General features: G+C 48.8%; 1 protein-coding gene across 1 annotated transcript in view; it reads right to left on the bottom strand.

Annotated features, from left to right (window-relative positions):
• Window positions 1-361: 361 nt before the first annotated feature.
• Window positions 362-24,375, bottom strand: part of CSPG5 (chondroitin sulfate proteoglycan 5) — a 29,932-nt gene continuing 5,918 nt past the window's right edge. Inside the window, exons 2-5 of the mRNA XM_061585699.1 lie at window positions 19,456-19,644; window positions 18,695-18,697; window positions 6,447-6,600; window positions 362-1,036 (exon numbers count right to left, since the gene is read on the bottom strand). Of these exons, the coding sequence (XP_061441683.1) occupies window positions 875-1,036; window positions 6,447-6,600; window positions 18,695-18,697; window positions 19,456-19,644 (508 nt within the window). The 3' untranslated portion in view covers window positions 362-874. The remainder of the gene's footprint in view (window positions 1,037-6,446; window positions 6,601-18,694; window positions 18,698-19,455; window positions 19,645-24,375) is intronic.

Here is a 24,375-nt window from a genome sequence, read left to right on the forward strand (position 1 = left end):
AAAAAGCAATTCCAACACAGACGCAGACTGGGATAAGGTCTCTACTTAAAAGGCTTGTTGAAAGAGGAAGGTCTTTAATAGTTGCCGAAAAGATAACAGAGATGGCGCCTGTCTAATATTTAAGGGGAGAGAATTGCAAAGGGTCGGTGACACAACACTAAAGGTCTACTTGCCTGTTTCCAAGGTGGCTGTACCTCCATTTCCTAACCCCCCTCCTTCCCCTCCCCCCAACGCAGGAAGAGAGTCACAAGGCAGTAGCGTAACTTTTAAAAAATGTATTTTTAATTATTATTATTATTATTATTATTTCAAGATCTTTAATTTTTTTCACATTTTTAGACTTGTTTCTCAAAAAAGGCTGGGTGATATACAAAAAAAAGTCAGTTGAGTCACAGCAAAGGTTTAGAAATCACAGCAGTGAGAGGGGAAAGGAGGCGGGGAGAGACAGGGGGAGCAGCGCAGACTGGTGGCCCCATGTCAGAGGCGGCAGTGGAATCCGCTCCGGGTTTTCGTCTAAACGTTCAAGGAGCTGTCGTCACCAGCTGCCACTGGGGGGGGGTCGGGGGGGTGCAGGGAGGTGAACCCAGGCAATATACAGACAGCGACGGAACAAACAACCCAACGCACACAATTCATTGGGGAACACTCCAGGAGTTCATCTCCTTCTGAATTCTTATTCTTTTATTTCCCGCTGTACAGAATACATCAAAGCATGCTATGAAGTCGGGGCAGGGGGGCGGCAGAGAGAGAAAAGAGAGCAAACAATTACAAGAAATGAGATTTTTACAACAGGAGGCGGCCCTCGTGCTCTTCATATGGGTTTTTTTAAATATAATTTCACTTCTTTTCCTTCCCTCTGTTCTCCTTCATGGCTTCATGTCAGGTTGTTCTGCAAGCAGTTGACCTCGGAGTCGTCCGGGTCGCCTTTGCCACTTTCGAACTTGGGCGACGTGGAGGTCTGGATGTTAAAGGGCTCCTCCTCCTTTAGGCAGGACTTCAAGGGGTCTTGGAGCTTGTGAGGGGCGTTGGGGTCATCCTAAATGGGGGTGGGGAGGGGCAAGGGAGTGGGATAGAGAAAAGGAGTCAGCGCAGTAGCAGGGATGGTGACGGAGACCTCCTGATGAGGATTGCAGGTCGAGCCCGCGTGGCTTGGGAAACTTGGGTTCGAATCCCTCATGCAGTCTCAAACCTTGTTAACTGGCTGGGAGAGTCCCCTGCTCAAAACCCAGGGGAGCCGCTGCTGGTCAGTGCAGACGATAATCAGCGAGATGGACCAATGGTCTGACTCAATATAAGGCAACTTCCTGTTTTCTCATTTAAATCGGCCCTTTATTCAGAACTATGAGGACTAGAATCTTTACTTGGGGGGACAAAGGGCCTTAGGTCAGCATCAAATCTGCATGCATAAGGTCCCAGATTCATACCCTGGGGTCTCCAGGTAAGACTGGAGAGCCACTGCCAGTCAGTGTAGGCAACACTGAGCTAGAAGGGACCACTGGGCTGACTTGGTATTTTTCTGTAAGTCCTGCCAAAATACGAGAGGCCCCGTTGGTACTGGCATCCTGCTGACTTTTGATGCTGCAGCTATTTACACAGGCATTACCTTCTCTCTTGACGCAAGTCTCTTGTTTTAATAGCTGTGCTTTTTTAATTGGATTGTCTCATTGCATGTTTTAATCAGGGATATTTATATTTCAATGGGATTGATTTATTGTGCATTTTAATTATGGTGTATTTTTAATTAATGTGTATTTTAACAAAGTTGGGCCATTTTTAAAATATATATATTGTAAACTGCTTAGAAGCTTATTTAAGTGTTAAGCAGTATATGTTAATAAATAACAATATGAATATTTTCAATTATGTGTTTTTATATTTTGTAAGCTGCTTAGAAGCCTATTTAGGCATCAAGTGGTATATGAATGAATAAATATTAAATACTAATGCTAATAAAATAATATTGATGCTCCTATATATTTTGATTTTAAATTCTTGTGCGTCGCCCTTAGGAGGGCAGGACAGAAAAAACCATACAAATAAATAACCATGTTCACATCCTACAAAATTGGCATTTATAGTTCTCTGCAGTGGTGCCTGTACCGTGAAAAAGTCTCCTCTCAGACAACCAGAGGGCACCTCGCTTCCTCTCTTCTTACTGTGCTGATTGTGTGATTTCTTCTCTATATTTTTTTATTTGCTTCTTTGAAGTTTATGATATTGTTTTAATTCTCTTGCACACCTGTGAAATTACTTTGAGGTATTTTATGGGAAGCGATTCATAAATCTGGAAGACCAGGGTTCGAATCCCCACACAGCCATGAAGCTCACTGGGTGACCTTGGGCCAGTCACTGCCTCTCAGAGGGAGGCAATGGTAAACCCCCTCTGAATACCGCTTACCATGAAAACCCTATTCATAGGGGTGCCATAAGTCGGGATCGACTTGAAGGCACTCCATTTCCATTTTTTCCAATATAATGATTTTAATTGGGCTGCATTGGGGTAAGGAAAATCAGCTATGGGGCCTGGTCCAGTCTCTCTGGAACCCATCAAGATGGGTGCAAAAATGAGTATAGAAGTGGGTATATTTGCCACACTCCCCCAATCTCCTTTTAACTGGTTTGCAAAATGCTGGGATCTGTTGGACTGGCTGGCCTCTCTCTGAAGGGAATGCAACACTATGGGGACCAATCTCCAGCTGTTTGTGACTAGGACCATTCTTGCTTCATTGGGAAAAGGAGCTTTTCCCAGTCTGTTGCTTTCCATGTGTTTTGGGTTACAGCCCCAGCTCTGTTGCCATCAGCCCTAGCATGGTACTAGTGCAGCTCTCTCCAACTTGGTGCCCACCAGCTCTTTACAATGAGAGTTGTAGTCCAAAACAGCTGGGAAGCACCAGGATAGTGAAGGTGGTGCTGTTGTGAGGCCAGCAGCAGATATTTTGCCATCTCCAATTGAAGTGCTGCCTGACCTCTGAATGATGTCGTAGGTGCCTTTCCGATACGCTAGGGTGCTGTTTTTAGATTGCGAAAGACTTCTTTGGCACCCCTTGACACATTTAGCTTTTTGTTCATGCAGCTGGGCTGACCCCAGGCTGCTTGTCTCACAGCTGCCTCCCTATTTATTTATAAACAATATTTGTGTGCTGTTTTTCACATAATGCATAAAATAAATCCTTTTGTCGCTAAAGACATAAGTGCCTACTGTGGCTAGGAGTGCTGAGGCTACCAAGACAGTTGTCCATGCTCTGGTGACTTCCCGTCTGGACTACTGTAATGAGATGTATATGGAGCTCCCCTTGAAGACGGTCCAGAGGCTCCAGGCAGAGCAGAATGTGGCCGCTAGGCTGCTAAGTGTGGCAGTCTGATGGGACCATGTGTCACTGGTCCTGAAAGTGCTGCACTGGCTGACAGTGACCGACCAGGCCCAATTCAAGTTGTTAGTGCTAGCATTATCATTTTTATTTTTTGTAAATTGCTTAGAGTTCTTTACATTCAAGCAGTATATAAATTTTGTTAAATAAAACAAGCAAATATAAAGCCCTAAATGGCTTAGGGCTCAAGTATCTAAAAAAGTGTTTTCCTCAGTATCAACCATCTACGAGCAGCAGGTGAGGCCTTGTTGGTGGTGCTGCCACCAGGGGATGCCCAGTTGGCGCTGAGCCATGACAGGGCATTTGCAGTGGTGGCTCCCCGTTTGTGGAATGCCCTCCTCAGCGAGGTCCATCTGTTTCCATCACTATTGATATTTCTCTTTATCCAGGCATTTGATCACTAGATGGAAGAATATTTTTAAACTAACTGGTTTTTCAAATGCTTTTCTTTTTCTTGGTCTTAAATTGTTCTGCTTACATTTGCCACCCTAGGCTTCTTCGGGAGGAAGGGTGGGACATAAATTAATTAATTAAATAAATAAATAAATAAATACTTAAAGGGACTGAGGAGACCCCTTCCACAAAGGCTGCTAAAACCCCCAGCTCAGGAGAGCTGTTCATGCCTTGGAGTGTTGCTGATGCTCTCTGTACATGCTTTGTTGTGTCCTCGTATTTTTCCCCCACCCCATTTCCATCTAACACAGGAAGCATTGGGGAGAAGCAGGAGATGCGCTGCAGCAGCCCCTCCTCCTCCTCCCCCCGCCCCATCCGTCCGTCTTCTGCTCCGCTGCAGGCCAGATGTGTGGCTGTGGGTGTTCACACGCAGACAGACAGATGCCATGGCAGACAAGCAAGGCCTGAGCCCGCACGTGGATGGACACAACGGGGGTGGGTAGGGGTGAGGCAACATGGAGGAGGCACATTGATCTGCTAAGCACGGATACCAGCCGACTCCCATTCCTATCCTCCATTATGACCGGAGGGGATTTCTGTCTGTAAACCCCTTCGGGATCCTTGGATGGAAAGCTGCCTATACATGATTTTAATAAGAAATAATAATGAGCAATTGAACTGGAGGCTCCCACGGGCAGGTCTCCAGCATTATCAGAGTTGCTGCCAAGGGCTGTTGTGCAGAGCGACAGGAAGGATCGTGTCCATGGACAAAGAGTTCGGCTGCAGTCCCTTGCACTCATGAGGTGTGGATCTGTGGACGAGGCCAACCGCTTGTGAGGCGATGACAGTCGTGTGTGAGTGCGTGTGTGTGCTTAAGAGTTCACCTGAGGGGACCAGGAAGGCACCGGCTGCCGTAAGGCCTAGCGCAACACATGCAGCACTCAGCGGAGGGCAACCTCCGTCAACCTCACACAACCAGGCTGGCTGCAGTCCAAAATATCTGGAGGGCTGCTGGAAGGCCTAGTCCAGGAATGGGGAACCTCAGGCTGCAGAGGGGAAGGGGTCCATGTGGCCCTCAAGGCCTTTCTACCTGGCCCTTGGGGTTCTCCCCAGACCACACCCTTCCCAAGACACAGCCCTCCCAGCCCTCCTTCACCCCCTCCTTTGCTGATGACGCCGAGGCTACAGGTGGTGGAGGGAGTGTTTTCATACGGGGGGGACCTTTCTCAGTCAGAGGGCCGCATTTCCTCATGGGCAGCGTTCCGGGGGCCACATAACAGTGGTGGGCAGGGACTGTGGCATGAAGCGGACAGGGCAATGGATGTGGCTCTTTCACCCGTGTGCAGCAAGCGACATCCCAGCCCATGCAAAAGTCAAGAGATTTCTTCACATCTCTCCACCCTCTGTCTAGGCAAGCTAGAGCCATTTTTACAGTTCAAAGATGCTTCCAGCCAGGTGTGAGGGGCGGGCTGGTGAGAGGGGGTGTGGCCTGGTGAGAATCCCGAGGGCCAGATAGAGAGATCTGGAGGGCCACACTCAACCAACTCATGCACAGAGTGTCAAGCCAACCATTTACTTGGCTGAAAAGCACAAGACCTTCACAGTTTTCAGGACTATGCAGCTGCCTTGCGGTGTGCTGGCCAAACACTACTGGGCATCTAGGGGGAGGGGAGTCTTCTTGGGCCACTTTTCTGATTGGCCACTGATTTCAGCTGTGAGTCCTCCAGCAAGAAGCAGCCATGCCTTTCATGCAGATTTGGGATGCCTTCCCCAGGGTAGGCAGGCAGACACCGCGCACCAGATGAGTGGAGGGGGGCAGAGCGCCACAGCCACTGTGCGCCCTTGTGCTGCCATGTGAGGGGGCAGTGGGACAACTTCTGCATGGCCTAGCCCCACCACTAGAGGGAGGCAGAGAGCTGCCTCTAAAAAAAGGATATATTCTAAAGCTGGAAAGGGTGCAGGAAAGGGCAGCCAAAGTGATCTCGGGGCTGAAGCAACTCCCTGCAAGGAAAGGGCCACATCTGGGCCCTTCTAGTTTATTGAAAAGGGTAATAAGGGAGGACACAACACAATTTTATAAAATTATGCACTGCGTGGAGAGAAGGCGCGCTTCCTCCTCCCTCCCTGTCTCGTAATCTTAGAACCCAGCGGGGTCTTCCTTGGAAGCTGCAGGGTGGGACATGCAGGGCAGAGGAAAGGAAAGGCTCCTTCACACAGCACTATGGAATTTGCTCCCGGAGGAGGCAATGATGGTGGCCATTTGGATGGCTTTCAAGGGGAATAGAAAGATTCATGGAGGAGGCTATCAATGGCTACTAGCCACAATGGCTACGTTCCACTTCCCCTGTCGGAGGGAGCTGCTGGGAATCCCAAGTGGAGAGAGTTGCTCTTGCGCTCTGGTCCTGCTTGTGGGCTTCCCACTGCGGCAACTGGGTGGCCATGGTGAGAACAGGCGGCTGGCCTAGACCCTTTGGCCTGACGCAGCAGGGCTTGAGTTCTCCGTGGCCTAGTGCCACCAGATCCCTGGTCTCAGCATCCCCCGTGGCTGGCAAAGTCTCTCGCTGGTTCTGGTCTGAGCAGGCTCTGGAGCAGGTGGGGGTGGGTGGGGTGGAGGAGGCAGCAGGGTGGGGGGCGGGGAAGGGGGGCCGGCATGCAGAAGAAGGAGACGTGAAGAAGACGAGTTACCTGACAGATAATGTTATCATAGTAAGCCAATGCACGAGCATGAGGGGAGAGGTTAGACGGGGTGTCGCAAAATTTCCTTACATTTGGGTGGGAGCCCTCAGCAATTGTGGAGAGCGAGAAGTTGTCGTTGTGGAGTTCGGATGGAGTTCGGTATCTGCCCGTGGGAGAAGAGAGAGAGAGAAACAGAGACTCGGATGAAGCAAATTAACCACTCGTTCCACAACTTTGCCTATCTGGAGTGAGAGCCCACTTGGGTTTTAACCCCAAAGCCTCTTTTCGTTGTGATGGCTCAGTGCTAGAATAGGTGATGCATTGGGAAGAGAGTGCCTCTGAGCAGGCACAAAGTGCCTTTCACTCATGGGTAAACATTTCATGGCACCTAAGAGGGGCTTGTACAGAAAGGCTCCTGTGAAGGCTCCTTTGACCTACCTGATTGCATTTCATATTATTTTGCTTAACACAATGAAAATTGGTATTCACAGAATTGTAGAGTTGGAAGGGTAAGGTGACCCCTTCAATATGCAGAAAATTTACTATTACTACTATTACTATTATTATTGAAAGATAATAATATTTATTTATTTATTATTTGGCTTATATCGCGCCCTTCCTCCCAGCAGGAGCCCAGGGTGGCAAACAAAAGCACCAAAAACTTTAAAACATCATAAAAACAAACTTTAAAACACATGAAAGCAAAACATCTTTAAAAGCATTTCTTTAAAAAAAGCTTTCAAAACATTGTCTAAGATTAAAACATTAAAAAAAATCTTTTTTAAAAAAAGATTAAAACATTTTTTAAAAAAGAAGGTTTAAGAACACATCAAAAAGCAATTCCAGTGTCAGATTATTTTTTATGACAATAATGCAAGAGAATCTTTTTCAGCTTAAGGACCATACTTACTTGTATGCACCGTCGTGAGGGCCGCATGCCAGCAAGTGGGCAGGGCAAGAAGCGAAAGTGGGCGGAGCAAGGAATCTTAAGGTGACCTCTGTACGGTGGGCTAGTTTGTACACACACTCACATGCCCCTCATCATCCTGGCAAGCAAGAAGGATTATCTCAAGGGTCCAAGGAGCCGGAAAGTGGGGCTGAGGCGGTGTGGTCTGGGGAGGAGGGGTGTGGCTTGAGGAGAGTTGCAAAGGCCAGACGCAAAGGCCTCAAGGGCCACATCCCTGCAATCACGGGATGCACCTCACCATTTCTTGCCCTCCTCTTTTTGTAAACCACTTTGATTTTTTTGTAAGCCACTTTGAGGTTTTATTACAATTAAGCGGTGTATAAATTTCATTAAACATAAGAAATAAAAATAAGTTCTGATTCTTAAGCACCAGAATGGAAAAACTGACAAGAGATCTTCCATATATTTCATCAAAAGATTTCTTGGATCCTGTGAAGCTCTTGTGCCCATGACCTTTTAGGGGAACCTTGGAAAGGAACATTCCTCACCTATCTCCCCCCACCCCGCCCCCAATCTTATTTACTGTATATATACTCCACTCTATATCCCACGGGCTCAGAACAGCTAGCAATGATTTCATCAGAGCTTTCATTTGCCCCAAAGGACCAGCGATGGCAAGTGATGGACACCCCATTCAGGTGGGGAACACAGATCCTTGGCACCAGGAAGAAAGAATCGGCCATCATTTGTGTGTGTGTGTGTGTGTGTGTGTGTGTGTGTGTTGCTTCCCAGTTGGTCACTATGGGAAAAAAGGATGCTGAGCTAGATAAGACTGATTCAGCACATCTCTTCTCAGGTTCTGGGGTAACCCAAGTCCCTCTGCTCTCTGATGCCTTCTGGTCGAAAGCATGCCAAGTGCTGGAATCTTCCCCTCCCAAGACCCTTTCCAGGAAAAGCCCTCCCCCCTCCCCCCCAAGGACAATACAGCATCTGCTGTTGCCAAGATTAGCCTCTCCCATGCTGAGAGCCAGCTGCTGAGGTCTCCCCCCCTGCACAATTCAAAACTCTTTAAGGGACTCAAGGAAGCGGGAGGGGGGGTCATTGTGGCTGTGCACTCAGGCGGGTTCTCGGGCCCAGCTCATTTGCATCTGTGAGCAGCTTGCAAAAAGAAAGGCAGCGTGTTGCTCGGGCTGACATGTGGCCCGCTCCCATGACCCCGTCAGAATGGGTCTCCAGGGGCTGCCGCAGTTCCCAGGCTCCCCTCTCCCTCCGCAGTGACACTATGCAAGAGGCTAGGGATCCCTCTCTGCAGATTGGATGGGGGAGGGGAGAGACAGTGAGATCCACCCTGCCACTCCCAAACCTAGAAGCCTTCTGGAAGGGACACAGTTGGATTGCCGGGACACGACGTGGGTGCAGAGCCCCACCGAGAGGGGTATCAGGTTCCAGAGCAAAACAGAGGGCGGCCCAGTTGCTCCAGAGCAATTAGCCAAAAGGTGAATTGCTCCAGAATGGTGGAAATGGTGGTTTGCGAAACTTCTAGGAAAATGAGCCACTAGCCTAGCTGGAATGGTCAGTTGCCTTCTAGGTCAGGGGTGGCTAACCCCCAGTTCGAGGGCCTCCCAATGACCTTTTTCTGCCCCCCTCTCCAAGACTGCACAAATTTTGGCAGCGGCAGCAGAACGAAAATAGACTTGATGCTGGGGTGAGTGCAGGTCAGTGCTTGCGTGGGTACGCAGAGTGTTCCCCCGGTCATCAGATCAATTATTTAAGGAGCACAATTCCCCTTCGATCTCTATGTATGGATGTGAAAGTTGGACAGTGAAAAAAGTGGATAAGAGAGAAATCAACTCATTTGAAATGTGGTGTTTGAGGAGAGCTTTGTGCATACTATGGACTGTGAAAAAGACAAATAATTGGGTGTTAGAACAAATTAAACCAGAACTGTCAATAGAAGCAAAAATGATGAAACTGAGGTTATCATACTTTGGACACATAATGAGAAGACATGATTCACTAGAAAAGACAATAATGCTGGGAAAAACAGAAGGGAGTAGAAAAAGAGGAAGGCCAAAGAAGAGATGGATTGATTCCATAAAGGAAGCCACAGACCTGAACTTACAAGATCTGAACAGGGTGGTTCATGACAGATGCTCTCGGAGGTCGCTGATTCATAGGGTCGCCATAAGTCGTGATTGACTTGGATGCACATAACGACAACAAAACACCTGATCCGTGTGCCTGGGTGTGTCCTGCATGTGGGTGCAGGCGACAGGGCAGAGCGACCGCATCCACCACTAATGTGCAGCCCCTGGAGTGTCAGGTAAGGTACACGTGGCCTTCACACACCCCAACAAAGGTGAGCCACTCCTGCTCTAGGCACCGCATTTGGGCCCCGTAAAGGACTGAAGACTGATAGAGAGAGAAAGAGCTCTGTGTGCCCCACAGGCATGTTCCTGCACAAAGATTTGCCCGGCGGCGCTCTCGCAGCGCTTGCATTTCTGTCAATGGGAAACCCCCATCTCTGGAGGCAGTCTACCACGGAGTACCAGTTGCTGGGAAACAACAGCAAGAGAGGACTGTTGCCTCATTCGGGGTGGCTTTCAGTCGGCTATTGCGGGAAGCGGATGGATAGACAAGGGGGACCTTTGGTGTGATTTGATGGGACTCTTCATATGGGTCGCTTACAGCACGGAGGGAGGAACCTTTTTCAGCCCAAGGGCTGCATTCCCTTCTGGACAGGCTTCCAAGGGCCGCATGCCAGTGGTGGGTTGGCCCAGAGGCAAAAGTGGGAGGAGACGATAAATGTAAACATTCACCTTTGAACCTCAGGCAAGTTTCCTCCATCCAGGTAAGCGAGAAGCATTATGAGTGTCCCAGGGCATATTCCAGATAGGTAAAAAAAACCAACACCCTCTCTAGCCAGGTGTGAATCTGGGGTGGGGCTGTCACCTGGGGAGAGTCCAAAGGGCCACACAGAGAGCCCTGGAGGGCTGCATTTGGCTCCCAGGCCTCAGGTTGCACACCCTGTTCTGCAGAATACATCCTATGCCAGAAAAATCCCAAAGATTTGGGCCTGGCTCAGGAAAGCAGGGAAGAGTCACAGCCCCAGAGGGCATCTCGACTCTGCATGCGAACCACAAGCTGGCCTGTTATTTATTTACTGGATTTACTGGCCTTTGTCAGCAATGATCCCAGGGCAGCATGCACCATTTGTTATTTGTTTATCCCACTGTATACCAAACTAGTCTCAGCAGCAACACAACAAAACACCGTAGCCATACACAGAACACTATCACAGCAAAACAGAAGATGATTAAATTCTGGAATGGTCCAGGCTATTTATCAGACCGTATCTCCCTGTATGAGCCTGCCTGGGCCCTGAGATCCTCAGGAGAGGCCCTTCTCTCAATACCCACATCTTCTCAAGTACAACTAGTGGGGACCCGTGAGAGGGCCTTCTCGGTGGCTGCCCCTAGGCTTTGGAATTCCCTTCCTAGGGAGGTAAGAATGACCCCCTCTTTGCAGTCCTTCCGCCGACAAGCAAAGACCTTCCTATTCCAACAAGCCTTTGGCATTGAAGGCTGTTAAGGATAGGGCGTGAAGGGTGCTGCATTGCTAATGTCTATTATATCATTTTTAAACTAGTCTGAACTCTTTTAGCTATATGTGTGTACGGTTTTAATATTGGAAATAGTTTAATCTTATTTTAATGTAGACTTTGTATGTTTTTAATTATATGTATTTTTTATCTGGAAGCCGCCGTGAGTTCCAGTTTTGGAAGTTGTTTGGTTCTCGTATTGTTTGTGTGTTTTTGTTTTTTTTGAGTTATTATATTTATTGTATTTATATATTGTGCCTGCTGTTACCTTTTATGTACACCGCCCAGAGAGCCTTCGGGCTTAGGGCGGTATATAAATAAAATAAAATAAAATAAATAAATAAATAAATAAATAAACAAATAAAAATGGTGGGGTATAAATAAAGATAATAATAATAATAATAATAATAATAATAATAATAATAATAATAATAATAATAATAATAAAAACATATCGACATGCCAAACTGCGGCTATCCACAGCTCAGAGCCGGATCAATGCAATTACTTCCAAAGGGTTGCACCTAGAGACAAGTCTTCAGACTGCCTATTAAGGAGGCAAGTTGAATCTGCTACAGGGGCGTCCACACTGAGAAGGCCCTGCCATGAGTCACTGCTCGATGAGCAGCGGGAGGGGACAGAGGAACTTGGAATCCTTACCAGAGCAACTCCTTCGCAAAGACAGGCACAAGAAATTGGCACTTTTTATAAATTATTTTTAAAAATAATTCATTCCATAAACATAACCACATGGCTGAGGTGCACCCCCTCCCCCCAAAAACAGAATTATGCAGAGAGGTGAAAAAAAGAATCATCTCATTCTCTAAAAATATTAGAACTCGTGGTCATCTGATGATACCGGCCTGGGGAACAACACAAGAGGCAAAGAAATGAAAGCAAGTCCTTTCTGATGCGCAGTTAACTGATGGGATTCATTGCCATAAGAACAGCTTCCAGCCACGAGCCCAGATGGCTTTTCAAGAAGGATTAGTCTAAATCATAGGAGCTTGGTCCAGAAACAGCTCCAACAGCCAAAGTTGTCTGGACTCCTTGCTAAACCATTGGAAATCCTGCCCCTGAGCAACCCAAAACTCTGTCCCAAGAAATTCTGCAACCCCTGTCAGTTATGCAAAGTGAGCAAATCTCCATATTATGGAAAATGAGCACTGGCCTGGTGTATTAGAGTGTTGGACAGAGGTCTGGGTTCAAATCCTGGCTCAATCACAAAACTGGGTATGTTTAGCCTGAAGAAGAGAAGATTCAGGGGAGGCAAGACATGAGTCTGCAGCCATTGGAAGACCTGTGATGCAAAAGATGGAATGGGCTGAGAATGAAGAGGTGGAAATGGTAAAAAAAAAGCTGTTTGAAGGTAAAAGCTGCTTGGCAGTGGAACAGCCATGGCGGATGGTGGCTCCATGTCAGCAGGGCAGTGAAATCCTCTCCAGGTTTTAGTCTGAACTTTCCAGGATGCACCTTGGACAGCTCCATGAGAGTTCAGACTAAAACACTAGCATGACAGCTCTGAAGTGAATTTGATGTCAGGGTGCTTTGAAAAACTGCTTATCACAGCCAGAAACGAGAGGTCATCGGGGATTCTCGGTGTGAGAGGGGCCCAGAGTTTTGCCCAATGCAAACCCACTCTCATTGGGCATTTTCCTAAAAGGATACCATTGGAGAACTGGTCAGAAATCATGTTGACATGACCAAAAAAAAGGTGGCTCCTCTGACATGCAAAGACACCCAGTGTTCAGGGGTCGTTTTATTGAAGGCGTAAGAAAAATGGAAAGCATATTCAAAGCAGGTGCTGCCTGCAGTAACCTTGAGCCCCACGGGCCTTGCCAGGCAGAGCAAAGCGCTCCTTGCTAATTACTGACGGCACTTTTGCAAAACAGTAATTAACCACACATTAGGGACCTGGCCTGCCCAGGCCCAGGTGGAGAAACAGAAGAGCAATGAGCTGAGATCCAAAGAAAGACTCTTCTGCATCCTTTGCAGGAAAGCAGACTGCCTGCTATATGGGGTTAGCAGGCTGGTGATGGGGGGGGGGGAAGACCAGAAGGCAGCTTGCTCTCTGGCCTTCAGCAGAAGCGTTTAGCCCAACATTAGCATAAAGCACAGGGACCAGCAACAGGGAACTCTCTTCTGAGAAAAATCTGGCACTCTCCCTCTGTACCTGCCCTCAGGAAACGTATGATTTTCTGCTTTCTTCAGGCTTTCAGATGACTGTTTTATGAAGCTTTTGCACCGCTGGTTTTGACTGCAGTTCACAATATGTTATAGTGTTGGTTTAAATTGTTTTTGTGTCATTTTACTGCTGTGAGCTGCCCTGGGCTTCCTTTGGGGAGGAAGGGTGGGTTATACGTTTGATTTTTTTAAAAAGCAGGCAACAGGTCTGTACAACTCATTCATTCATTCATTCATTCATTCAAAGCAACCTTCCAACCTCCTTTCTGAGGAGAAGCAAATGGTTCAAGGAGGCTACCACCTACTTTAGAGTGAAGACAGGCATCATTCAGAGAGACCAAGAGCTGACAGTTCCTCCCTCATAAGAAGATCCCTGCAGCTGGACCCAAAAGGGGACTGGCTAGTCCAGCCTCCTGTTCTCACAGTGGCCAAGCAGAAGTCCCCATGGGAAGCCCACGAGCAGGACCTGAGCGCAGCACATTCATGCTCGTACATTCATCTGTTTGTCACATTTTTAATTTTCATAAAAGGAAACTTTTTTTATAGTGCAAAACTGCTCTTTGGGAAACATCATGAGCACTGGCCAACCAATGCCGTGTACAGTCACATCTGTGATGGCCCATTCCCACAGTCAAAGCACCCCTTTGGGGTTGCACTCAAAAATCTATGAACTCAAAATAAAGGGAGAGGGCCTTCTCAGTGGTGGCCCCCAAATTATGGAATGATCTGTTTGACGAGGTGCGCCTGGCGCCAACACTATCTTTTCGGCGCCAAGTTAAGACTTTCCTCTTCTCCCAGGCTTTTTAGTATGTGTTTTTAAATTGTTTTTAAAAATGTGTTTTTCAATGTGTATATTTGTTTTTAATGTTTTAATTGTTGTAAACCACCCACAGAGCTTCGGCTATGGGGCGGTATACAAATGTAATAAAACAAACAAACAAACAAACAAACAAATAAATAAATAAATGTACAAGCCCTACCATGCAATTGCAATAATAATAATAATAATAATAATAATAATAATAATAATAATAATAATAATAATAATACCACCCACCCTTCACCAGTAGGTCTTGGGGTGGGCCACAACAACATGAACTACATTATAATCAGTTCTTAGCATGGGGAACTGTGCCTGTCCAAAGTACTTTACAGACATTAATCTCCCTAACTGCTACACCAACCTTGTCAAGTAGAACAGCATTATCATAAGGTTAGTAGTGCGGGGAGGGGACTCAGGTGAAGACAGAGTGACATGACTAAGGCTATTTAGCGAGGTCCTGGCAGAGGTGAGATGTCAACCCGGGAGTCAAAAACGGACAAGTCAGTCTCTTAGGTCCAGAGCTTGGAAAAGTTACTTTTTTGGACTACAACTCCCATCAGCCCAATCCAGTGCCCATGCTGGCTGGGGATGATGGGAGTTGTAGTTCAAAAAAGTAACTTTTCCAAGTTCTGTTAGCTGCTACACTAAGGACACAGGACGGTGTCCAATACCAAGTCAGACTGCTGGTCTATCTAGCTCACTATTGCATACACTATTGGATCCATTTCAATCAGGCTTCAGGCCTGGACATGGGACTGAAACAGCCTTGGTCGCCTTGGTAGATGATATAAGGAGGGCGTGGGATAGGGGCGAATGCACCTTCCTTGTCCTCCTTGATCTCTCAGTGGCTTTCGATACCGTTGACCACGTTATCCTCCTGGACCGCCTGAAGAGGTTAGGCATGGGGGGCACTGTATTGCAGTGGTTCCATTCCTTCCTCTCTGGTAGGTACCAAAGAGTGGCATTGGAGGATGAGGTCTCGGATCCTTGGCCTCTCACTTGTGGGGTGCCACAGGGTTCCATCCTCTCCCCGATGCTGTTCAACATCTATATAAAGCCGCTGGGGGCAATCATCAGGAGATTTGGGCTGCAATGTCATCAGTATGTGGATGACACGCAGCTCTATCTCTCATTTAAATCTTCACCGAGGTTGGCTGTAGAAACCCTGTCCAAGTGCCTGGAGTCAGTGAGTGGCTGGATGGGAAGGAATAAACTGAAGCTGAACCCTGACAAAACCGAGGCACTGTTTGTGGGAGACAAGGGAAGGCTGGGGGATGTGGATCTGGTGCTCAATGGGGTATGATTGCCCCTGAAAGACCAGGTCCGCAGCCTGGGGGTCATTCTTGACTCCCAGCTGACCATGGAGGCTCAAGTCTCGGCTGTGAGCCGGGCGGCGCTGTATCAACTCCATCTGATACGGAGGCTGCGCCCCTACCTTCCCAACCATCTGCTCCCACCGGTAGTACATGCCCTGGTCACCTCTCGCCTAGACTACTGTAATGCGCTCTACGTGGGGTTACCCTTGAAAACGGTCCAGAAGCTGCAACTGGTACAGAATGCGGCGGCTCGTCTGATTAAAGGCAGCCGCCGGCAAGATCACATCACTCCAGTGCTGAAGGAGTTGCACTGGCTACCGGTTGTTTACCGGGCCCAATTCAAGGTGTTGGTTTTGACCTTTAAACCCTATACAGTTTTAGCCCAGTCTATCTGAAGGAGCGCCTCCAGCATCGTCAGGGATGCCGCTCAACAAGATCAGCCTCAGAAGACCTTCTCTCGATCCCACCGGTTAAAACAGCTAGACTGGTGAGGACTAGAGAGAGGGCTTTTTCAATAGTGGCCCCCACCCTGTGGAACTCTCTCCCAAATGATCTCCGCCATGCCCCTTCGATGATGAGCTTCCGCCGGGCCTTGAAGACCTGGCTCTTCAGGCGGCTTTTGGGGTGGGTTAGGTTTTTACTGTTATGGTTTTAAATTTTAACATTTTAATGTATTGTTTTTTATCTTGTACGTCGCCCAGAGTGGCTGGACAACCAGCCAGATGGGCGACTAATAAATTAAATAAATAAATAATAATAAATAAATAATACACTGACTGGCAGCAGCTCTCCAGTGTTTCAGAGAGGAGTCTCTGGAGGTGCTGAGAGCTGAATCTAAGACCCTCTGTAGGCCAAGCAGATGCTCAGCCCCTGAGCTGCAGCCCTTCCCAAATAGGAACAGAGGAAGCTTCCCAGGGTTTCAGGCGAGTGTCTCTCCCAACCCTACTTGGCGATGCCAGGGATTGAACTTGGGACCTTCTGTCTGCAAGGCAGACACTCTGCCGCTGAGCTCAGGTCCTTCCCCTGCACCACTGGAGGGGCCCTTGATCTCACCCAACAGGGCTTCCGTTCCATTCAGTCCTTTTTGAAGCAGAGACGGGCTCTGCGGCGGCTGTGTGCGTTTCTAAGACGGCACTGTGATGTTGCTCCCCCTCCCCCAGCCCTTCCACTCTGTTTCACCCCCTTTCTCTGCTCGTCTCTGATGTCACCCAGGAAATTTACAGCTTGGAAAAAGGCAAACTGACAGGCAGAGCCGTTCCATCCTGCGCACATGACATTTGGCATTTTTTCCAGCTGGAAGGCTCACCCCGTAAATCACAGGACTGGGCAGGAGAGGTGTGCCCCACCAGTGCAGGGATCCCACTCAGGCTGTCCGTTTGTTGTTGTTGTTGATCCCGACTTATGGCGACCCCATGAATAGGGATTTCATGGTAAGCGGTATTCAGAGGGGGTTTCCCATGGCCTCCCTCTGCGCCTGAGAGGCAGCGACTGGCCCAAGGGCACCCAGTGAGCCTCATGGCTGTGTGGGCATTCAAACCCTGGTCTCCCACTACGCCATACTGACTCTACTATGTATGAATAGCTTCCTACAAAACATTTCGATTCAGAGGGGGTTTACCATTGCCTCCCTCTGAGGCTAGTCCTCCCCAGCTGGCTAGGGCCTGCTCAGCTTGCCACAGCTGCACAAGCCAGCCCCTTCCTTGTCCGCAACTGCCAGCTGGGGGGCAACTGGACTCCTTGGGACTATGCAGCTTGCCCACGGCTGCACAGGTGGAAGGGCACGTAACCCCTGAGCCACTCCCTGTGGGGGTGATCTTTAGCTGGCCCTTGACACCCAGGAGACACGAGCGGGGATTGGAACTCACAGACTCTGGACTCCAGCTGTTTCAGGCTGTCCAAGCCGGGGTAATATTAGCAGATGCAGAATGTGCTCAGAAAGCCCCTCCTCCTGCACACAGAGTGCATGCACATGTACAAAGGGCAACTGCTTGCAGGGGCTGAAGCACAGCCCATGACTGTTGTGGGGCGTTCCCCTGTTGAATTTCTGCCTAGCAGTCATCTCTTAAAAGGCACAAAGGCTCTGTCCATAAAAATACATTAAAAACCTGCATCCCTGTTGTCAGTAGGCACACCTGAAAAAATTCCATAACTTGTTAATATGGGTCAACAATTCCTTCTGTGAGTTAGCAGACAGACTGTGATATAACAGGTTGGATCCGGACTTACAGTGCAATTCTAATTGTGTCTACTCAGAAGTAAGTCACATTGAATTCAGTGGGGCCTACTCCCAGGCAACTGGGGTTAGGATTGCAGTCCAAGCCACACTTATAGCAGACCCACCGACATCAGCAGCCTTTATGTTAGCCATAACTAACAAGTCCCAGTGATGTCAGTGGGCCTACAGTGATCCAAATCACAGTATGCAAGACATTTGAGACATACAGAAGCATTAAATGAGTGACTATTAATAATTATTAAAATGTGTATACAATGTCAAAACATAAAATGCCATTTAAAAAATAAAAACACAGACAATCATTAAGGTGGCTGGCTAATCTAAAAAAGCCAAACAAAATAAAAAGAATTAGCATTATTAATTATTATTTTATTATTATTAAGAGTTAATGATCATGAATGTGTTCATATTATTATGTGTTTGCTTTTAAACACGTTGTAAGTTGCTTGGAGACCTCTGAGTAACAAGCAACTAACATGTCTAACAAGAGGCTACTGGTAGCTCCATCTCAGTGGTGCAGTTGAATCCACTCCTGGTTTTAGCCTGAACCTTCAAGGAGCTGTCCAAGGTGCTGAAGCCAAAGCAACTTGGAAACTCCTTGAAAGGTTGGACTTAATAACCCAGAACAGATTCTGTTGCCCCACTGGCCTGGAGTCACCAGATGGCACGAAAGTCGAAATCATCATCATCATCATCATCATCATCCTGCTATTTCTGCAGCTCCTGGGCATGTTGCTACCTCACCCGTCCCACTTAAGAAGACCCTGGCTGCTGGATCCATTTGAGGGCCCACCTGGACTAGCCCCTGGCTCTACACAGAGGCCAACCAGGTGCCTCTTGGGAAGCAAGCCCCTGAGGCCAATATTCCTCCCCAGCAACCAGGCATTCCTTGGCACACTGCCCCTGAGTGCGAAGGTGCTCTGGTCTCCTTGGCCACGCGGCAGTCGTGCAATCCTCAGCCTTCCTCCCACCTTGGTGCTGGGGAGGCAGCAGGGACTGCTGGCAGATGATCTTAGGAAGGAGACTCCCTGTTCCTCGTGCCCACCAGAGGGCAGCGCCACACTCGCCCGCGGCAAGTGAATGGGCAGAAGCCGTCAGTGAGAAACCCACAGGATGCCCCTGCCAGCGGCTGAGCCGAAGAGGCCCTGACACCCAAGGGATGCTGTTCAGGGGTCGGCACTGCTGGGCACTTGCTGCTCCCTACCCTTGGAGCCTCCTAGCGCTGCGGCTGTCACCCCACACCTGCCCCTCCCTCTGCACCTGCCTTCTCCGAGCAAACAAGGATAGGAATGAAGGAAGAGCAGCCCCCCCCCCCAGCTTGCCTTGACCTCTCACTCGGGAGGGGGCATGGATTGGGGCCAGAGGGAGAGGCAAGAGACAGGTCGGTGGCAATAATGTTCAGGAGGAAGAAGAAGAGGAAGAGGAGGGTGCACTAAGAGGGGGAGTCCTGAAAGCCCCCCTGGAACCTGGAATCGGCATTGCCAGGCGTGGCCAATTCTCCGTTCTCCAGGCAGCCACCCAAACTGACACCCATGTCAGATCATCTTAAAAACAAGGGTAGGGAGCCTCAGGCACAGGGGCCAAATGCGGCCCCTTCAAGCCTCTTTATCTGGCCCTCGGGACCCTGCCCATCCCCCTACCAACCCTGCCTTCCAGGCTTCTTCAGGGTTCTTGCTTGGCCAGGATGTGCCCTGGAGCTCTCATCACACCTCTTGCTTGCTCCGATGGAGGACAGAGCGGGGGCTGTGAAGGTGTGTAGAAACCAGCTCATGCTACGAAGGCGTAATCCGCATGTGGCCCCTGAAAGGCTGCTCAAAGGGAATGCGGCCCTTGGGATGAAACCCCCCCCACTATAAAAGGACAAAGGCAAAGCTTCCCAGTAATGTGCCCCCATTGTCTCTTCCTTGGCGTGCACGCGTGCATGCCCCTCCCTGCCCCCCGCCCCACTCACTTGGTCTTGCGCAGTTTGCTGTTTTCGGTTTTGAGCAGGTAGAGTTTCTTGGCAAAGAAGACGGTCATCATGAACAGCAGCAGGACCACCAGGGCAGCCGAGCCCACGGCCACGCACATCACTTGGAAGTCGGTAATGATCGACTCACAGCGGATCCCTTTGTGCCAGATGTAATCCTGGGTGTTGCATCTGAAGAGTAGAATGTGAGGCCCACTCAGCAAAGGAAAACCAAGGGCATCAATCCTGCTCGGAGAGCCAGATGACCAAATGCCCCCATCACCACCACCAGACCCTTCCCCCCCCCGCTTTTCCACTGGAGTTGCTTAGCCATGAGAGCTAAAAGTGGAACCTCCAGGTTCAGGGGCAGTATACATTAGAAAGAGATACTGCTTGTATGCTTCTCTCAGACACCTGGAAGGACCTGAACTAGATCAACCTTTATAGCAAATTTCAAGTGCTCAAAGTACTTCCTATATTTCCCCCCCAGAAAACCATAAAACACCCTGTACAGTAGGCCAGTATCATTACCCTCATGGTAGAGGGGAGAAGGACTGAAGTTGAAAGGGTCTTTGGCCACTTCACAACTCTCAGCTGAGCACGAAAACTGCCTTCCCTGAAAGGACTGATTCTGAGTTGATGCCAACTGGTTGGAAAGTTCTGCACACTTAAGATTAATCTGGGCTCATTGGCACAAACAGATCGCCGCTTTGGAACTACATTTAGTGTTATGCCACCACTGGAAGTTGCCAGTTGGCGATGACCCATGACAGGGCCTTTTTAGTGAGGGCTCCACATTTGTGGAATGCCTTCCTCTGTGAGGTACGTCTGTCTCTACCATTATTGATTTTAAAAGGAATTTGAAAACATTCCTGTTTATCCAGGCATTTAGTGGCTGAAGGAGATTACATGGAATAACGTTTTTACCTGCAACTGTTTGCAGAATGTTTTAAACTGATTTTAAAAAGTTGTTAAAATGTTTTGTTGTAAATGTGTTTGCCACCCTGGACTCCTTTGGGAGGGCAGGCCGGATGGAAATATAATAAATAAACAATAAATAAAAAGAGTAAGAAGAGCACTGTCACTGGATCAGGCCAGTGGCCCATCGAGTCCAGCATCCTGTCCTCACAGTGGCCAACCAGACGCCCCCAAGGGAAGCCCACAAGCAAGCAGGACCTGAGTGCAAGAGCAACACTCTCCTCCCTTGCAGTCAGCAACTGGTATTCAGAAATATGCTGCCCAACCACGGAGGCAGAGCATAGCCATCAGGGTTAGTAGCCACTGAACTACCTCAACATAGTTGCAGTCACATTTAGCATTTGCATAGGAAACGCAGCCTGTTGAAAGCCCTTCATGTACATTTCCCCACTGAGCCTTACTACAGGGCACATAAGGTGTGAAACCAACGTCCTCCAGGCTCACAGCAATCGCCATCTCTTCCATTACACGCAGCAGCGCACCCTTCTCGGATATGGCTCCCACTTCTCTCCACTGTGCAAAATCCCCAGGGATCATGCCCAGGATCTTGAAGCAGACAAATCGACATGAAACCCTTGGGGGCTTAGCGGCCACTTGTGGGTCTGGAATGGGGCCTCCAGGCAGCCTTGAACCCAAGCACACTCACTGTGGCACAAACAACCTTTCCCATGTTGTTGCTAACTAAATACTAGACCTTTCCCTCCCAGGTTTGGCGAAGCAGCCACAGTCGAAAAGGATCAATCCACTGCAATAAAACCGCAGGGAATTCCTTCCCACACACACACACACCGGCCAATCCCTTGTGGCAGAAACATCTGGAAATCAAAGCATACAAAGTATCGACCGGGAGCCTTGACCAGCATCAAGACGTTTCAGCAGCAAAGGATGCGCAAGCGACAGGAGAGCCTGCAAAGACAAGCAGCTATCAGACATCAAGCCTGGATCAGAGGAGGTGGCAGAGGATGTGTGTGTGTGTCTGACCAGGAGGGCTAGTTTGGCAGATTCATGTGGTTGCCACATTCCTTTACGGCAGGGCTCTTGCACCTTAAACATCCACACAGCAAGCAGGACATTAAAAAAAAAAGGGCCTTCCGGTTCAGTCTCAGGGTCTAAGTAGCTTTGTCTTTTCCAACAGTGGGCAGTCAAATCCTTTTGGGAAGCTTGCCATGGCTATAAGGCATCAGCCCTCCTCTCTTGTTTATCCCCAGTAAAGATAAACTGCTCCTAATCATGGAGGTTCCATTTAGCTATCAAGACCAACAACTGTTTACAAGCCTGACTGCCATACAAGGGGCAACGCTTTCTAGGAAAATGCTTCACCTGCTGAATTTCTACCTCTTCGGTCAAAAGCCCTGCCAGAAAAAGAAGGCGACAACCTTTTTGTTTAATGTGAAGCTGCTAATAGGTGCATTTTTATTAGCTCCTGTGCCCTGAAGATTTTCTGGAAGCATCGCCATGTCAGTCTGCTGCAACAAAAAAAAACTTAAAAGTTTTGTGGCGTCGTAAAGGGAAAATGCTACCAGCTCTTACACTGCCAGATCTTCCCATCAAGGGAGATGCAACTAGCCACAGGCACAAGCCACAATGGGTGCTATTAGTGCTAGTCCTACTCAGAGTAGACCCACTGAAGCTAATAGACATGAATAATTAAGGTTCACTAATTTCAGTGGGTCTACTCTGAGCAGGGCTTAGCTGAGTACAACCCAGTATCACTGGATGAAGTGGGTGTTCCAACTGGCCACCACGAAGGGATCTCGTTTTCTGTCCTTGCAACCTCCCTGCATGGTTGGTGCACCCAAGAGACCCAGCTGGTTGTCTGGTGCTACTTGGCCCGGGCGAGGGGGGGATGTGGACAGGAGTTTCCCCACTTCCACAGCCAGTGTTTATTCACAGGGAAGATTTACTGTACTGTATATCCTGCCTTTACTTTCAAGATTGCTTACAAAAGAAAACAAAATAAATCCAGTGAAAACCCAACTGAACTATCACAGCATTAAGCAAGAATCAATAAAAGAGCAAGAGAGATTAGAAGTTCAGCAGCGGAAGTGATGAATTGCCTGGCACCTAAAACTCCGGCTAGGAGCCAAGGAAGAGGGCACCCTCTCTTTCCTCCCTCTGTTGCCCCCGTTGCAACCTGCCTGACCTCAGAAGATGTTCCTAACGGTACAACAATGGAACTAGTGACCGAGGGAGGTGGTGGGCTCTCCAACCCTGGAGGCCTTCAAGAGGCAGCTGGAGAGCCATCTGTCGGGGATGCTTTGATTTGGATTCCTGCATTGAGCAGGGGGGTGGACTGGATGGCCTTATAGGCCCCTTCCAACCTTACAATTCTATCATTCTGTGTTAGGCAGTTTGATCCATGACACCAACTCAGAGATCCATGGCCTCCCACCCTAAGGGGATACTCGCCTTACTAAATCAGTCTTCCCCTAACCTGGTGCCCTCCAAGAGGTTTGGGGCACAGCTCTCATCAGCCCCTGCCAGCACATCCATGGTCTCATCCATCATGGAGCCACACTGGCTGAGGCTGGCTGGTGGGAGCTGAAGTCCAAAACACCTGAAGGGCACCAGGTTGAGGAAGGCTCTGCTACACTATCATGTGTGTACCCGTGCCTCCTACAGGAACCTTTGGCCCTCTGGATGTCACTGAACCACAACTCCCATCAGCTCCAGCAGGGATGGCCAGGGATGATGGGAGATGTAGTCCAGCAACATCTGGAAGGCCAAAGGTTCCCCACCCCGATGTAGAGAGAAGGGTGTCTGCTGGCATTGGAGAATAATAATAATGATTCTTTCTTTCTTATACGCTGCACTTGCTATCAAAAGAGCCCATGATGACAAACAATTTTTTAAAATGCAGCATTAAAACAATCATAAAAGCACAATACAAAATACTATACTACAATACACCAGGCAGCAACAGATTATGCAAACCGTGTTACCCCCGTCATGCACCAAAGGCTTGTTGGGGGAAAAGTATGTCTTAAGCTGGGAAATGGTGTCCCCTGAAGCGCAAGAGGTTCAAGAGACACACTAGGAACCTGTGAATGTGCAAGGCACACACACACACACACACACACACACAGAGCAAGCGAGCGAGCGAGAGAGAGAGAGAGAGAGAAAGTTTGAAAGCAACAAACAGAACTTCACTCAAGCTTGCTCTGGATCCCTATAAGCCTGGTCTACACATACAAACGGGTAAGCAGGTAGAATTCTCCACTGCACCATTTCAGCCTGTAGCTAAGAAATATTGGCTCCATAAGTAAAAACAAATAAATCAAAGACTCTCCCTGACATGCTAGATTACTAAATGCAGGGAGCACTATACCCATCCTGAAGAAGAGATGCAGTTCAGCGTTAACTGTAGACTCTGCACTTAATGGTCATACTGAGGAGGTAGGAATGTATTCAGTTCACTTTCTTCAAAATGTAGTAAGCCACTCCTCCTGTGTTTGGGGCCCATCTGTTAAGGGGGGGCTGACTCCCCCCCGGTTTAGTTAAAATCATGCCCCCTCCGTAGCCTCCTGAAAACAGTAGCTAAGGGGGCCACCAAAAAAGGCAGAGGAGGCCAGACCTTCTTGAGCCCCCCTCCCCCACCCTCAGCAATTGGGGGTCAGGTGGCTGGTCCATCTCGCTGAGTATTCTCTACCACCAGGTGTGGGGAACTATGGCCCACCAGGCGGTGCTAAGCTACAGCCATTGGCCAGGCTTGCTCGGCTGACGCCTCTTGTCGTTCAGTGACGCCTGGAGGGCCCATACCCATCTCTACAGGGACTGCCAGCGGCTTGCCAGGACCTCTTGAAAGATGCATACCCAGCCCTACCTGGAGATGCTGGGACCTTCCACACGGAAAGGAGACACTCTGCCCCCCCCCGGCCTAGAGGTACAGGCCTGGCACACCTTAGTCCCTGGAAGAGGCGGGATTTGAACTCTCCTCCCACATGG

The sequence above is a fragment of the Rhineura floridana genome, chromosome 10, assembly GCF_030035675.1.
Source record: "Rhineura floridana isolate rRhiFlo1 chromosome 10, rRhiFlo1.hap2, whole genome shotgun sequence".
Classification (NCBI taxonomy): Eukaryota; Metazoa; Chordata; class Lepidosauria; order Squamata; family Rhineuridae; genus Rhineura; species Rhineura floridana.